The sequence below is a fragment of the Bombina bombina genome, chromosome 11 (assembly GCF_027579735.1).
Source record: "Bombina bombina isolate aBomBom1 chromosome 11, aBomBom1.pri, whole genome shotgun sequence".
In the NCBI taxonomy this organism is placed as follows: domain Eukaryota; kingdom Metazoa; phylum Chordata; class Amphibia; order Anura; family Bombinatoridae; genus Bombina; species Bombina bombina.
The window spans coordinates 90683225-90697345 of NC_069509.1; the positions used below are offsets into that span (position 1 = coordinate 90683225).

The following is a 14121-nucleotide window of genomic DNA, read 5'->3' on the forward strand; positions in this document are numbered from 1 at the left end:
AAGAAAAAAAAGAGAGTGAGAAAGAAAGAATGAAAGAGAAGATGGGCAAAAGACAGCAAAAGAAAGTGCAAAGGAAAGAAATAGGGCGAGAAAGAAAAAAGAGAAATAAATATTTGATAATAAATTTATAAACATATGTTTCAGGCTGAATGGTTGAACACAGCAACATCCAACATCATTTACTCCAAACAGGAAAAACAAACAAACCTACTGGCAGGAAGGAGATGGATAAATACAGGAAGTGGTGCTTTGAAGACTTATGGGAATTATTTAATATCAATACAATTTAATAGTTTTTTCCCCTCTTTGTGATTTTTTTTTCCCTTGTATGTTCTGACAATTTAAATTAAAATCTCTTTTCTCTCTCAGTTTCTACTTTTTCTCTTGCATGCTCTCATCGTATCAACTAAAATGTGACTGACATTATATAAATTAGATTTTTATGGGACCTTACTCACAATAAGGTACTTTTCTTGACCTCCAACCAAAACTGTGTTTATGGAATAAAATGAAGGGTCCTTAGGTACCTGCAGTTGTTCCTAGAATGACAAGTAAAGCTGTTCAGTAAAGAGACAGTAAACACCTTATAATTACAAGCACTGTTGTGATACTATAGAATAACAATAATAATAATAATTTAATAATAGCAAAGTCTAAACATTTTTTAAAACAAATTAAAATTTTTACAGTAGTTATTTTAATAGCCAAATTACACAACACCATTTTCCTTATTTGGAGGGGCCAATCTGGGCTGTAGTCTGCAGACAACAAGGTTAGCCTCTGGCATAAAGTTAGTATAAAGTTAATTGTTTTGCAGTTGTTATCAGCTAAAGTCAATTAGAGAAATATATCTGATAAAGTCAATTAGGAACATATACAGTACTGTGCAAAAATCTAAAGCCACCACCAGCTTTGTTGTTTTAGCAGAGTTTTTTTCTTCACTTTTATAGATTTTTTTTTTATTGAGGTTGTCCAAAATGAACATACATTGATTTCCATATAACAAAAATGACAAAAAAAGTTTAGTTTCACAATAGCTATTGATATAAGCATAAATGAGACTACAAAGAGTGACAAAAAGAAGGCTTCTCTGACCTCTATTTTACATTATTTTGTATGTTTGATTCCTCCTAAGACACAGGTGGTCACTCTTGGACCTAACAGACCTTGTATAACTAAAAAGGATTTGCATTTGGAATGGACACTCTTGGACCTAGATATATTTGCTGGGAAATTAGTAACTGATTAAACAAGTAAAATATACAGCTATAAACGGCCTATTAAATAACACACACACACACACACACACACACACACACACACACACACACATATATATATATATATATATACACTGCAATAGTACAGTAAAAAATAAGTTGTATTATGATGATTAAGATAGTAAAATATAGTAGTGAACATGAATAAAACATACAGAAACCATACACCTGTACTTCATTGGGTATATGTAAGCTATTTTTGCATTACCTTCTCTGTAAGAACCTCTCTCCTGCTATAGAGGATGGCAAGTGAGGATAAGTATTAGAAAGTAATAGAACCTAGTATTATATTGAAGTGTGGCAACCCACTGTGGGAAGATAGGGGTATAAATAACACACTCTGGTATGATTAAGCCAGTGGTGGAAACAGGTTGGGGAGAAAATGCCCTGAGATTGGCTGTATTATAGACAATGGGACTGATAGGAGTATGGTGTCAATGATCATTTGTTAGTATTCATAGGATACTTCCCGATGAGTTGGATGTACCTTCACAAAAGTGTAGCAACTGTTGTCTACTTAATATTAAGATGTAAGTGGTGAAGTCTCAGGACACTAAGGCAGCAGCTAAATTGTTTGTTTATAATAGTTACAGGAACACCATTCAGGTATACACAAGTGACTATCCCCTGTTGTCTCTACCGCAGACCCAGGGGTATGCCACTACATATGTAAAGTAATTTTTTCACTCAAATATATACTACTGCTAACATAGTACAAGGCTGCATCGTTAGTCTCATGAAAGTTACTGCCAACTCCTATCCTTATACTCACTGTGAAATCAAGCACATCTAAGTTGTAGAGAATTAACTCTGATCTATATACATCAAAGGGAAAAAAATACAAACCTCCCTTTAGGTGATATCTAATTATAGTATAACATGAATCTCATTGAGACATATTCATTCTTAAGGAAGAGTACTATATTAGTGTCAGCTTGAGAAGAAACTATTACAATACAAGGGAGCGTTGAGGAGATGTTAGTCAAGGACGGTGAAGTGAGGGAAACCTGTAAATAAGATAATACATTAAACCAGTGTGTACTGCGAGGTAGATGAGCTGTAGTAGTCAGTATAGGCCTACATGTTTAACACTGTGGGAAAGGCTAACTTCTAAAATGGATTTATTTTTTTAATTATTTAACCACAGAACAACAGTATGAACAACTTCATTTATAAATGGTAAGAGGAAATTGCTGGTGTCTGTTTATATAATTTTCAAGCCTCTTGATTATTATAATACCCAACACTGTAATTGCATAAGCAGATAGTAAACTGATGACTACTTGTATACTCGCACTCTTGTGATTATAACTGTATTTTAGCCAAATTCTGATTTACTTGGGGGCATTACATAAATGCTGGAGGATTGCGTAGCATAGTTAGTATCAGAGGAATTATAACGTTCCGGATCCAGAAAGGCTATGTCCGTTATCAACATTGGGTTTTCTACAATCAAATGATCCCTTTGTCTTTTAGGCTTACTGATGTAGATCTCAGCTAGGACAATTTTCCTTTGCAGCCCGGTCAGTGTGCCAGGGCTTGTATAAGCTCGATCAGTCCCAGTTTCTCCTCTGGGTTTGGAACCTAGTAATACTGGATTGTTGTGCGCTCCAGTGAAGATTCAATAGTCCTGAACCTTCTGAGCTGTGGTATGGAAACTGTGTTCTTCTATCAGCTGAGGCCTTAGCCCGGATAGCTCCGTCTTCTCTTGTCAGACATCGCTGCTTGCTTGATTAAAATTGAAGCTTTGGGGCTTCACTGAAGGTATCGACTTGTCTAAAATGGACTCCGGGGTAGACGTTATCATCTTTTTGAGCTCCGCAAAATGGTTGTGCAATAGTACCTTCCCAGTGTTCAATTGCTTCAATGATGATCCAGAAGGTAAGTTTGAAATTGCCACTTGGAAGAACTCAGGTATGCATTTCTTGAATGACACAGAGATGTTAGCTGTTTACCCCAGAGGTCTGGGGGGGGGGGGGGAATATAGAAAGAGGTCCGGCCATTAGCCAGGTCACCGCTGCAAACTCAAAAGATCCAGCTCTCCGGGACAGAGAATATCTTAAAAAAAGTATATCAATTTGATTAGCGGTACCTAATGATCTTCGGTTGGGCAAATACAGGCGTTGATGACCACAATAAAAAAAGCAGCCATCTTGCCCGAGTTCTGGACATGCCCCCATTTTAGAAACATTTTAATAACCATCCATATTTATTTTTCGGTCTCTTTATTAAGATACAAACAGAAAAATACAGAAAATATGTACACAACATATAAACAAAAAACACAATTTACAGAACAAAATGTCTTCTTCAGGCAAAAGTCAGTATTTAGTGTGACTTCCCGTGGCACTTAGCACATCCTGAACTCTTTTGGGGAGACTGTCCTGATGTTTTCTGAAGTAATCTTCCGGTATATTATGCCAGGCTTATTTCAGCAATTCCCAGAGTTCTTCTTTAGATTTGGGTTGTCTTTTATTTATTTCTCTGTCCAGACAATCCTTTACTGCCTCTATAATATTCAGGTCTGAACTCTGTGGAGGCCAGTCCATAACTGTCAGTGTTTAATCAGTTGTTTTTCCCTGCAAATATGATTTAACTGCATTAGCAGTGTGCTTGGGATTGTTAGCATGCTGAAAAATAAAACCATTTCCAATCAGGCGCTTTCCAGAGGTAATTACATGCTGAATTAAAGCCTGTTTGTACTTTCAGCATTCATGATTCCATTAATTCAGACAATATTACTAACACCACTGGCAGAAATGCAGCCCCAAACCAGGGCAGACCCTCCACCATGTTTAACTAAAAGCCGCAAGCGCTCATTCTTCAATCTCTCTCCAACTCTTCTTCTCACATATTGTCGATGATTGGACCAAAACAATTAAAATCTTGGATTTGTCACTCCATAATACTCTTCCATTCCAATCTTTGTACGCTTTAACATATCTTAGTCTTTTCACCTTTTTCCCCTTCCAAAAAAGTGTTTTTTTTCGGCTGCTACCCCTTCCACAAAGATCATTCCTGATCAAGCTTCTTCGGACTGTATAAGGGTCAACTTGGCATCCTGATAAAGCTGCCAGATGCTGAGCCAGGTCCTTGTTGGACTTCTTCCGGTCTCTCAAAGAAGAAACTCTAAGAAACTTCTGATCAGATTTTGAAAGTTTTCTTGACCTTCTAGTCCTTTTTTTGTTCTTGACTTTTCCTGATTCTTCAAATGTCTTTATAACCACTTCTTGAGTTTCCAGTTAATTTGTTGATTTCCCTTTGAGAGACTTGTTGATGCAAAAGTATGATTTTATGTCTGTCAAATTCTGTGATCTTTGGCATTTTGAATGGAATGAGGTGCTTGAAAGTTGGTCTTATTATCAATCTTCCAATGAATTAAACTCATACCACATGTGTATGTAATGCTCAAGCATGTCTTGCACAAACCTGGTGTAATATACCTTTTTCCCACAGTCATTTTGATATGAAATAGCAGGACAAAAACCTAATTAGGGTTCCATCCCATTTAGGTTTACTAGAGCCAGGTTCCAGCTTTTGCTCAAGTGTAAGGGGAGGTTCACACTAAATAATTTCCACTTTAGTCTATAGAAGCTGTTTTTTAATACTGCATACAAGTATCCTGCATTTTCTGGTTATATTCTAATAAAAAAAAACCTGAGAAATAATTATATATGGTCATTATACCATTGCTAAAACAACAACTCTAATGTTGGCCTAAGACTTTTGCAAAAGTACTGTATATAGCAGGGTTAATATTTGAAAAACAAAATGTATTCTTACCAGATAAATTCCTTTCTTTCCTAGCAGGTAGAGTACACAACTTCATTCCTTACTGTTGGGAAATACAACACCTGGCCACCAGGAGGAGGCAATGACACCCCAGCCAAAAGCTTAAATATCCCTCCCACTTCCCCTATCCTCCCAATCATTTGGCCGAGGGAACAAGGAAAAGTAGGAGAAACATCAGAGAATAAAGGTGCCAGAAGCAAAAATAAACAGGGAGCCGGCCAAAATAGCATACGGGCGGGGTCGTGGACTTTCCCTGCCAGGAAATAAAGGAATTCATCTGGCAAGCATAAATTTTGTTTTCTTTCCATAAGGCCGGGAGAGTCCACGACTTTATTCCTTACTGTTGGGAAAACAATACCTAAAGCTCCAGAGGACACTGAAGGAATAACGGGAGGGAACTAGAAAGAGGCGGACCCTAATCTGAGGGCACCACAGCCTGCAAAACCTTTTTCCCAAAAGCTGCTTCAGCCGAAGCAAACACATCAAACTTGTAAAACTTAGAAAAAGTATGTAAGGACGACCAGGGAGCCACCTTACAAATCTGATCCCTAGAGGCTTCATTCTTAAAAGCTCAGGAAGAAGCTACTGCTCTAGTGGAATGAGCCATAATCCTCTCAGGAGGCTGTTGTCCTGCTGCCTCATAAGCTAGGCGGATGACACTCCTCAACCAAAAAGACAGGGAAGACGTAGTGGCTTTCTGACCCCTACGTTTACCGGCATAGATGACAAACAAAGATGAAGATTGTCTGAACTCCTTAGTAGCTTGAAGGTAAAACTTCAAGGCACGAACCACATCTAGATTGTGAAGCAAACACGTCTTCATTGAGGAAGGATTGGGGCACAAGGAAGGAACAATAATCTCTTGATTAATGTTACGATCTGACACTACCGTGGGAAGGAAACCTAACATAGTACGTAAAACCGCCTTATCAGCATGAAAAACAAGGAAAGGGGTCACATTGCAAAGCAGAAATCTCAGAGACTCTGCGAGCTGAGGCAATCGCCAATAGAAATAGAACCTTCCAAGATAACAGTTTAATGTCAACATTATGCATGGGCTCAAACGGAGCCTGCTGCAACACACGAAGAAGAAGATTGAGGTTCCAAGGGGGAGCCACCCTTTCGAAACACAGCACAGGTCTGATCCTAGTCAGGGCCTTAACAAAGGACTGCAAATCCGGAAGCCCAGCTAATCTCTTGTGCAGCAACACCGACAGGGCTGATATCTGTCCCCTCAGGAAACTAGCAGATATACCCTTCTTCAGTCCCTCCTGGAGAAAAGATAAAATTCTGGCAACTTTACCCTTATGCCAAGAAAAACCACGCTCCTCACACCAGTGCAGGTAAGTCAGCCACACCTTATGATAGATGCGTTGAGTCACTGGCTTACGAGCCTGAATCAAAGTGTCAATGACACTCTCAGAGAAACCTCTCTTGGCTAAGACTAAGCATTCAATCTCCATGCAGTCAGCCTCAGAGAATCTAGATTTTGATGTAGAAATGGACCCTGAAGCAGCAGTTCCCTGCGACAGGGTAACCTCCACGGATGAGATGAGGACATCCACACCAGATCCGCGAACCAAGTCCTTCGCATCCAGGATGGAGCAATTAGAATCACAGATGCTTGCTCCTGCTTGATGCAGGCCACCAACCAAGTAAGAAGAGGTCATGGAGGAAACAGATATATGAGTCTGAAACTCCAAGGAACTAACTCCAAGGAACTGCTAGAGTATCTCTATTAGTTCTGCTTGAGGATCCCTCGATCTCGACCCATACCTGGGTAGTTTGGCATTTAGAAGAAAGGCCATGAGGAGAAGGGAGGCCATGAGGTCTATCTCTGGCATCCCCTATCTGCTGCATATCTCTGCAAATACCTCAGGTGGAAAGACCATTCCCCCGGGTGAAAGGATTGCCTGCTTCCCAGGTGTCCCCACCCGGAATGTGGATTGCTGACAGCATACAACTTTGGGCCTCCTCCCATTCTAGAATTTGAGATACTTCTCTCATCGCTCAGGAACTTCTCGTTCCTCCCTGATGGTTAATGTAAGCTACCAAAGTAATATTGTCTGATTGGAATCTGATAAACTGAGACGAACCCAGAAGGGGCCAAGCCTTCAGAGCATTGAAGATTGCCCGGAGTTCCAAGATATTGATTGGAAGAGAGGACTCCTCCTTAGCCCACAGCCCTTGTGCCCTCCTGGCATTCCAAACAGCTCCCCAACCGGATAGACTTGCGTCCGTAGTCACAATCTCCCAAGACGGTCTCAAGAAGCATGTGCCTTGGGACAGGTGATCTTGACAGAGCCATCAAGAGAACGAATCTCTCGACAGACAATCCATTACTATCTATTGGGACAGATCGGAATGGTCGCTGTTCTGAGATGGAATCTGGCAAAGGGAATGATGTCCTTACAATACACCATGAGTCCAATCACCTCCATACACTGGTCCACCGAAGGTCTCAAGGAGGCCTGGAGGGAAAGACAAGCTGATGTTAGCTTGCAACGTCTCTGATCTGATAGGAAGATCTTCATGGATATAGAGTCTTTTTACTGTACCTAGGAAATTCACCCTGGTATTTGGAGTAAGAGAACTCTTTTCCAAGTTGATCTTCCATCCATGTAATCAAAGAAGACTCAGAAGGAATTCTGAGTGCTCCCTTTCTAGACCAAAAGATGGTGCTAGTACCAAGATATCGTCCAGGTAAGGTGCTACTGCAATATCTCTTGTTCTGGCAACCGCTAGAAGAGCCCCCAGAACCTTTGTAAATATCATTGGAGCAGTAGCAAAGCCAAATGGAAGTGCTATGAACTGGAAGTGCTGTTCCAGAAAGGCAAACCTCAGGAACTGAAAATGTTCCTTGTGTGTCGGAACGTGAAGGTATGCATCCTTCAGGTTTATGGTTGTCATGATATTGTTTTACCTGCACATATACCTTTAAGAGGAAGTGCTCTACTCATCAAGCACCTGTATTTAAGCCCAACAACTGGTTAATTCAGTGCTTGGTAATTTTGCTTCTAACAGGAGATATCCAGCCTCTGTAGAAGATATCAGCTACAGCTTAAAGCCTTCTCTACTTTTGTCTCTCGTTACAGACTTGTAACGTTTAACTCTTTTACTTACAGCTAAGCCGTTTCCTTCTGAGACTCCTTGAGAAACTATCTCAGGACCGCCCCCTTTCTGTGACGTCACATGCCATTGCGACTCACATTGAAGTCGGACGGACTTGTGAGGACTCCGCCTAACATTTTCTCTGAGTTGCCGGTTACACAGATCAACTTTCCAGATTTCATCCTTCTACCCACAGCTTCTGTCAATCCTCTGCTCAGATTCGGCTAAAATGGTGATCTGCTTTCTCAGCTTTATATCACTCAGCCACAAACAACCTTCAGGTAATGCTTCCTATGCAACTCAGAAAATTAACTTTGTGCCTTACGCCTTAACTCATCCACGTCTCTAACTGTCTCATACTTAAGTTATCGTATGTACTATATGCATATATATATATTATAACTTGGTCTAGGTAAAGGACTCTGCTCGTTCTAAAGTGTTGTTCCAGCATACTTCTGTTGTCCTATTAAGCTTATATCTATTTGCACATATGCTTATTGGAAAATTACATCACTCATTAATGCATTAATCTTGGCTAAGAATCGTTTCCATTCTGTTGTGCACCCTCACCACACAACAGTGGCAGCCAGAGAGTGAAATAGATTCTAACTCCGTATATTGTTTTAGGAGTTACTTTGCTTTACTTGCTAATTCTTAAAGGTGTTCTGGTTACATTTGTTAGATCCATTTTTCAACTTGTTAAGTTGCTGCTACAAAAAATATATATAATTGCTTACTCAGTAAAGAACTATCTAAGAAATATTACTACCTCTATTCTGCAGTTGTGGTTCATCTAAAGTATGTATAAATCTCTTGTAGGATTTCCAATCCTTACAATGGTGGTCATAAACTGTCCTTCCTGAACCAGGGGAAGAATTACCGTATTGTCTTCATTTTGAAAGAGGGGACACTCAAAAACTTGTTAAGGCACTTCAGGTCCAGAATTGGACGAAAAGTTCCCTCCTTTTTGGGAACCACAAAGAGGTTTGAATAGAACCCCAAACCTCTTTCTGATGTAGGTACCGGGACAATTACTCCTAAAGAGGCTAGATCCCGAACGCAACCTAAAAAAGGCAGTCCTCCTTTCTGATCTTGTAGACAGTCTGGAGAGTAGGAATCTGTCCCTGGGCGGATGAGATTTGAATCCTATCTGGTATCCCTGAGATAGGACCTCCAGAACCCAAGGATCCTGGACATCCTGAAACCATGTGTCTGAAAAAAGCGACAATCTGCCCCCTACTTGATCCAGATTGGGGGCCGCCCCTTCATGCCGATTTGTTTTTGGCGGGCTTCTCTGTCTGTTTGGACTTGTTCCAGGACTAAGTCGGCTTCCAAGTACTCTTGGGCTGCTCGGGCTTGGATGAAGGTTGAGATCGTTGTGACTTGTATGAATGGAAAGAATGAAAATTATATGATTGCCGTCCCTTAGGTCTATTCTTCTTATCATGTGGTAGGAAGGCACCCTTCCCTCCAGTAACCGTAGAAATAATGGAGTCCAGCCCTGGACCGAATAATATCTTCCCCTTGAAGGGAAAAATAAGGAGTCTGGATTTAGAAGTCATATCCACAGACCAAGACTTCAACCAGAGAGTCCGGTAGGCTAGGACCGCAAAGTCAGAAGCCTTTGCATTTAGGCAAATAATCTGCATATTCACGTCACAATGAAGGAATTAGCAGTTCTCAGAGCTTTAATTCTCTCCTGAATATTCAAGGGTAGTTCTCCAACTCAATGAGCTCAGACAGAGTCGCACTAGTAGGTAGCTGCTCCAGCAGCAGCTGACGCCGGTTTAAATAAAAACACTGTATGTTGAAACAACTTCCTCAGGAAAGTTTCCATTTTCTTATCCATAGGCTCTCTAAAAGAAGAACTATCCTCCAGAGGGATAGTAGTATGCTTAGCCAGCGTAGAAATAGCGCCATACACCTTAGGGATTGAGCCCCACAAATCTAATTGAGAGTCAGGGACCGGGAATAATTTTTGAAAAGTAGACGAGGTGGGAAAAGAAGTTCTTTCACTCCTGAATATCCTGAAGGGGAGATTCCACCTCAATAAGTTCAGACAGAGAGCCGCACCAGTAGGTAGCTACAGCTGCCACCGGTTGGAATAAAAATCTGTGTGTTGGAACATTTTCCTCAGAAATTTTTTTTGTCCATAGGCTCTCTAAAAGAAGAACTATCCTCAAAAGGGATAGTAGTAATGGTGGTCATAAACTGTCCTTCCTGAACCAGGGGAAGAATTACCGTATTGTCTTCATTTTGAAAGAGGGGACACTCAAAAACTTGTTAAGGCACTTCAGGTCCAGAATTGGACGAAAAGTTCCCTCCTTTTTGGGAACCGCAAAGAGGTTTGAATAGAACCCCAGACCTCTTTCTGATGTAGGTACCGGGACAATTACTCCTAAAGAGGCTAGATCCCGAACGCAACCTAAAAAGGCAGTCCTCCTTTCTGGTCTTGTAGACAGTCTGGAGAGTAGGAATATGTCCCTGGGCGGATGAGATTTGAATTCTATCTGGTATCCCTGAGATAGGACCTCCAGAACCCAAGGATCCTGGACATCCTGAAACCATGCGTCTGAAAAAAGCGACAATCTGCCCCCTACTTGATCCAGATTGGGGGCCGCCCCTTCATGCCGATTTTTTCTCGGCGGGCTTCTCTGTCTGTTTGGACTTGTTCCAGGACTAAGTCGGCTTCCAAGTACTCTTGGGCTGCTTGGGCTTGGATGAAGGTTGAGATCGTTGTGACTTGTATGAATGGAAAGAATGAAAATTATATGATTGCGGGGGGCGGAGCCAACTAGGAAGCAGAGCAGTCGCACATTCCAGCAGCTCCGGCTATAAAATATATAAAACCCGATCTTAAGGACTGTTCCAGCTCCAATATTTAATCTTTTAATGTAGACTGCTCAGCTCCAACGATTTGTGCAACTAATTTTAGCGTGAATTTTGCTATTTCAACGGCAACACCCGATTCTGTAGCACATATTGCCGACAAGAGGCTCTGAAATCGGCCATCTTGGGCCCATCACCACAGTTTTATTCTAAAGCCCTGTGCCTCCTACTATCTACAGCTATGCAGACCTCTGAGCAAATTATGGAGGAGATACACATCTTTCTGGTCGGGTGCCGCAGTATGTTTGAGCGCCGAATCCCTTTGGCGCCCCAGCAAGTAGATGCCGAGTCTGGGGACCATGCTGCCCACGCACCCATTTACATAACGACTCCGGGAGGAGATGACGCCTTGGGGCCCCGGCGCTCCTCACTTTCTGGAGATATGGGAGCGGAATATAGGTCAGTAGTGGCGCAATTGTGTCTAAGGGATGCCGTGGACAAATCAGCCAAGACAGATCACCTAACACTCCCAGGCGCTGCACGCATCGCCTGCTTGTCGCCTGTTACACCAGAGTGTACCAGCACAACACGACACCACACACTTCTCATTGAGGCTTGTAATTGCTTGTGGAGCCTATCGTCTGCGGCTGAGATGGAGGATATTGCAGCCTGGGATAGCTCTCATCTTCCTCTACTAGCAATTCTTTCATCACCGGGCAGATGCGCCCAGCTCTGCTTAGCTGCTGCGGTCCAACTAACGATCCCCAGAGGAATTGGCTAGATGAACTTTCCTACTACTCACTGAGTCCGCCATGCTTTATATGGACACAGTAAAGATGCTTGTTCTGGCAAAATCGAACTTGGCTGCTTCTGGACCTTTAAATGTTTGGTACTAGTCTTTTGCGTTAACGTATAATATGCCCATAGCTGTCTCATATATTGCTAACAATTTTGGAAAGTTATCTTACAGTGTGCTCAAGTTTTACTCTTTACATTTGATTATTCTCAGTCTAAGTAATTGCTGTGATTTAACTATATAACTGTTTGTTTCTGTGATATCTGATGATGGCTAGATAACATTTGCTTTTGAACTACCATGTTGCACTATCTGCTTCTAACTTTTTTTACTTTGCATAGCAAGCATAGGCCTTTGTTGACACAAGAGTATATGCTATATAAGATTTTCCATGCATATACCAGTGCATGTTGCTGTGCTGCTGGCGGCCGTGGCAGTATAGCTTCATAAGATTCTCATTTGGAGACCTATATTTGTAACTTAGTTTAGTCTTGAACATACCAGCCTTTTATCCTCCCACTTGACATGATATACTCACTTCTTCCAGGATACAGAAGCCGCTCAGTGTAGCATTTATTATTTAACATTTAATAAAGGCTAATGTTTATTTCTAGCTAATAGGACCCTCAGCAAGTACTACCTTGCATTCTTTCGTATATAGCTTTTTGATATCCAATGTTTATGTGGGGTTACTATTGACCAACAGCCTAATAAGATGGTTTTTCCTGGTTGCTCCCTTAGTACCTAATTATACCCGGCTTATTCTATCACCTAAGTTCCTGGCTTTATGTTAAGCTTTTCACCTTGATGGTGGTTTCTTTAAATATCCCCTATAGTTTTCAGAGTTCCTAGGAATGTAATTCGCATGTCCATAAGTTTTGTCCCAGAACTCTGTCCATAAGGCCTTCTAGTCACAGTCACGCTCACATGTATAGCCCCAAAAAACTAACTCAAATCCCCTGCACCTGTCCAATTGTTTGTTTGTATAAAATTCACTTCTGGTAAATTATTTCAGTGGCTAGGTTACTCTTGGAATATCCTAGTCCTCTACTCTCCCACATAGTATAGTAAATCCATCTCTTCCAGCTCAGAGGAGCTGTGTAGCATAGCATATTTCATTCAGCTCTCCACAAACGCTGGTGTATAGTTATAGCAAATATGATTTTTTGGGGCTACTGCCCTGCATTGCTCTGTATATAGCTACTTGGTATTTATCTCACTTATAGAATTGACTTTACCTACCACCTCCCCCCCCCCCCCAAAATGTATCCCCTACTTTAGGGGAACTACCAAGGCGGTCTGTCTTGTCTGTACCGCACCTGAACTACAGCTTTTCAACTACTAATTACCCTAATCTACTGACCTAAATTGTTTTAGAAACCTACACAATTTATGGGTAGTCCTGTAGATTCAATATTATCCCCAGTTAATACCCCTCCTGTTTATTGTTATAAGAATCTTCAGGTCCTCAGGAACATAACCTTCATTTTAATATTATTCCATACCTACATCTCATATCATATTCGGTTAGCAAGGGAATGGCGCCTTTACTGTATTTAATGTCTGACAAACTAATTGCCACCTCATTCTAAGTCGCCATGCTTTATATTTTGCAACACACCCTTATATTCTACTATGTTTTTTTAAATATTAATATTACCTAATAGCATTAGTATGTATTTACTCTATTTTTGTAGGATCATTCGCATTTCCCACTTTCCACTACTACTGTTAATATAGAATGGACCTTAGTATTAAGTGAGGATACTCATCTTGTCCAGAATATGGAAAAAAATAAAAAGAGGTTCCAGTTTTTCGTATAACGTTGCCTTTGATAGGAATGTAATCTGTCTTTATGTATGCAGAAATATTATATTGTACCGTATATATCTGATTATTCTTCATAAGTTGTATTCTATTTGCACAACCTCAATAAAAATTAAAAAAAAATAAAAAAAAATTTATATGATTGCCGTCCCTTAGGTCTATTCTTCTTATCATGTGGTAGGAAGGCACCCTTCCCTCCAGTAACCGTAGAAATAATGGAGTCCAGCCCTGGACCGAATAATATCTTCCCCTTGAAGGGAAAAAAAAGGAGTCTGGATTTAGAAGTCATATCCACAGACCAAGACTTCAACCAGAGAGTCCGGTAGGCTAGGACCGCAAAGTCAGAAGCCTTTGCATTCACAATGAAGGAATTAGCAGTTCTCAGAGCTTTAATTCTCTCCTGAATATTCGAGGGTAGTTCTCCAACTCAATGAGCTCCGACAGAGAGTCGCACTAGTAGGTAGCTGCTCCAGCAGCAGCTGCCGC

At 40.9% G+C, this 14121-nt stretch overlaps 1 protein-coding gene across 1 annotated transcript in view; it reads right to left on the reverse strand.

Moving 5' to 3' along the window:
* The window catches only part of RHOT2 (ras homolog family member T2), a 390839-nt gene that overhangs the window by 123341 nt on the left and 253377 nt on the right, over positions 1 to 14121 (reverse strand). Inside the window, 1 exon segment of the mRNA XM_053694715.1 lies at positions 459 to 539. Within this exon segment, the coding sequence (XP_053550690.1) occupies positions 459 to 539 (81 nt within the window).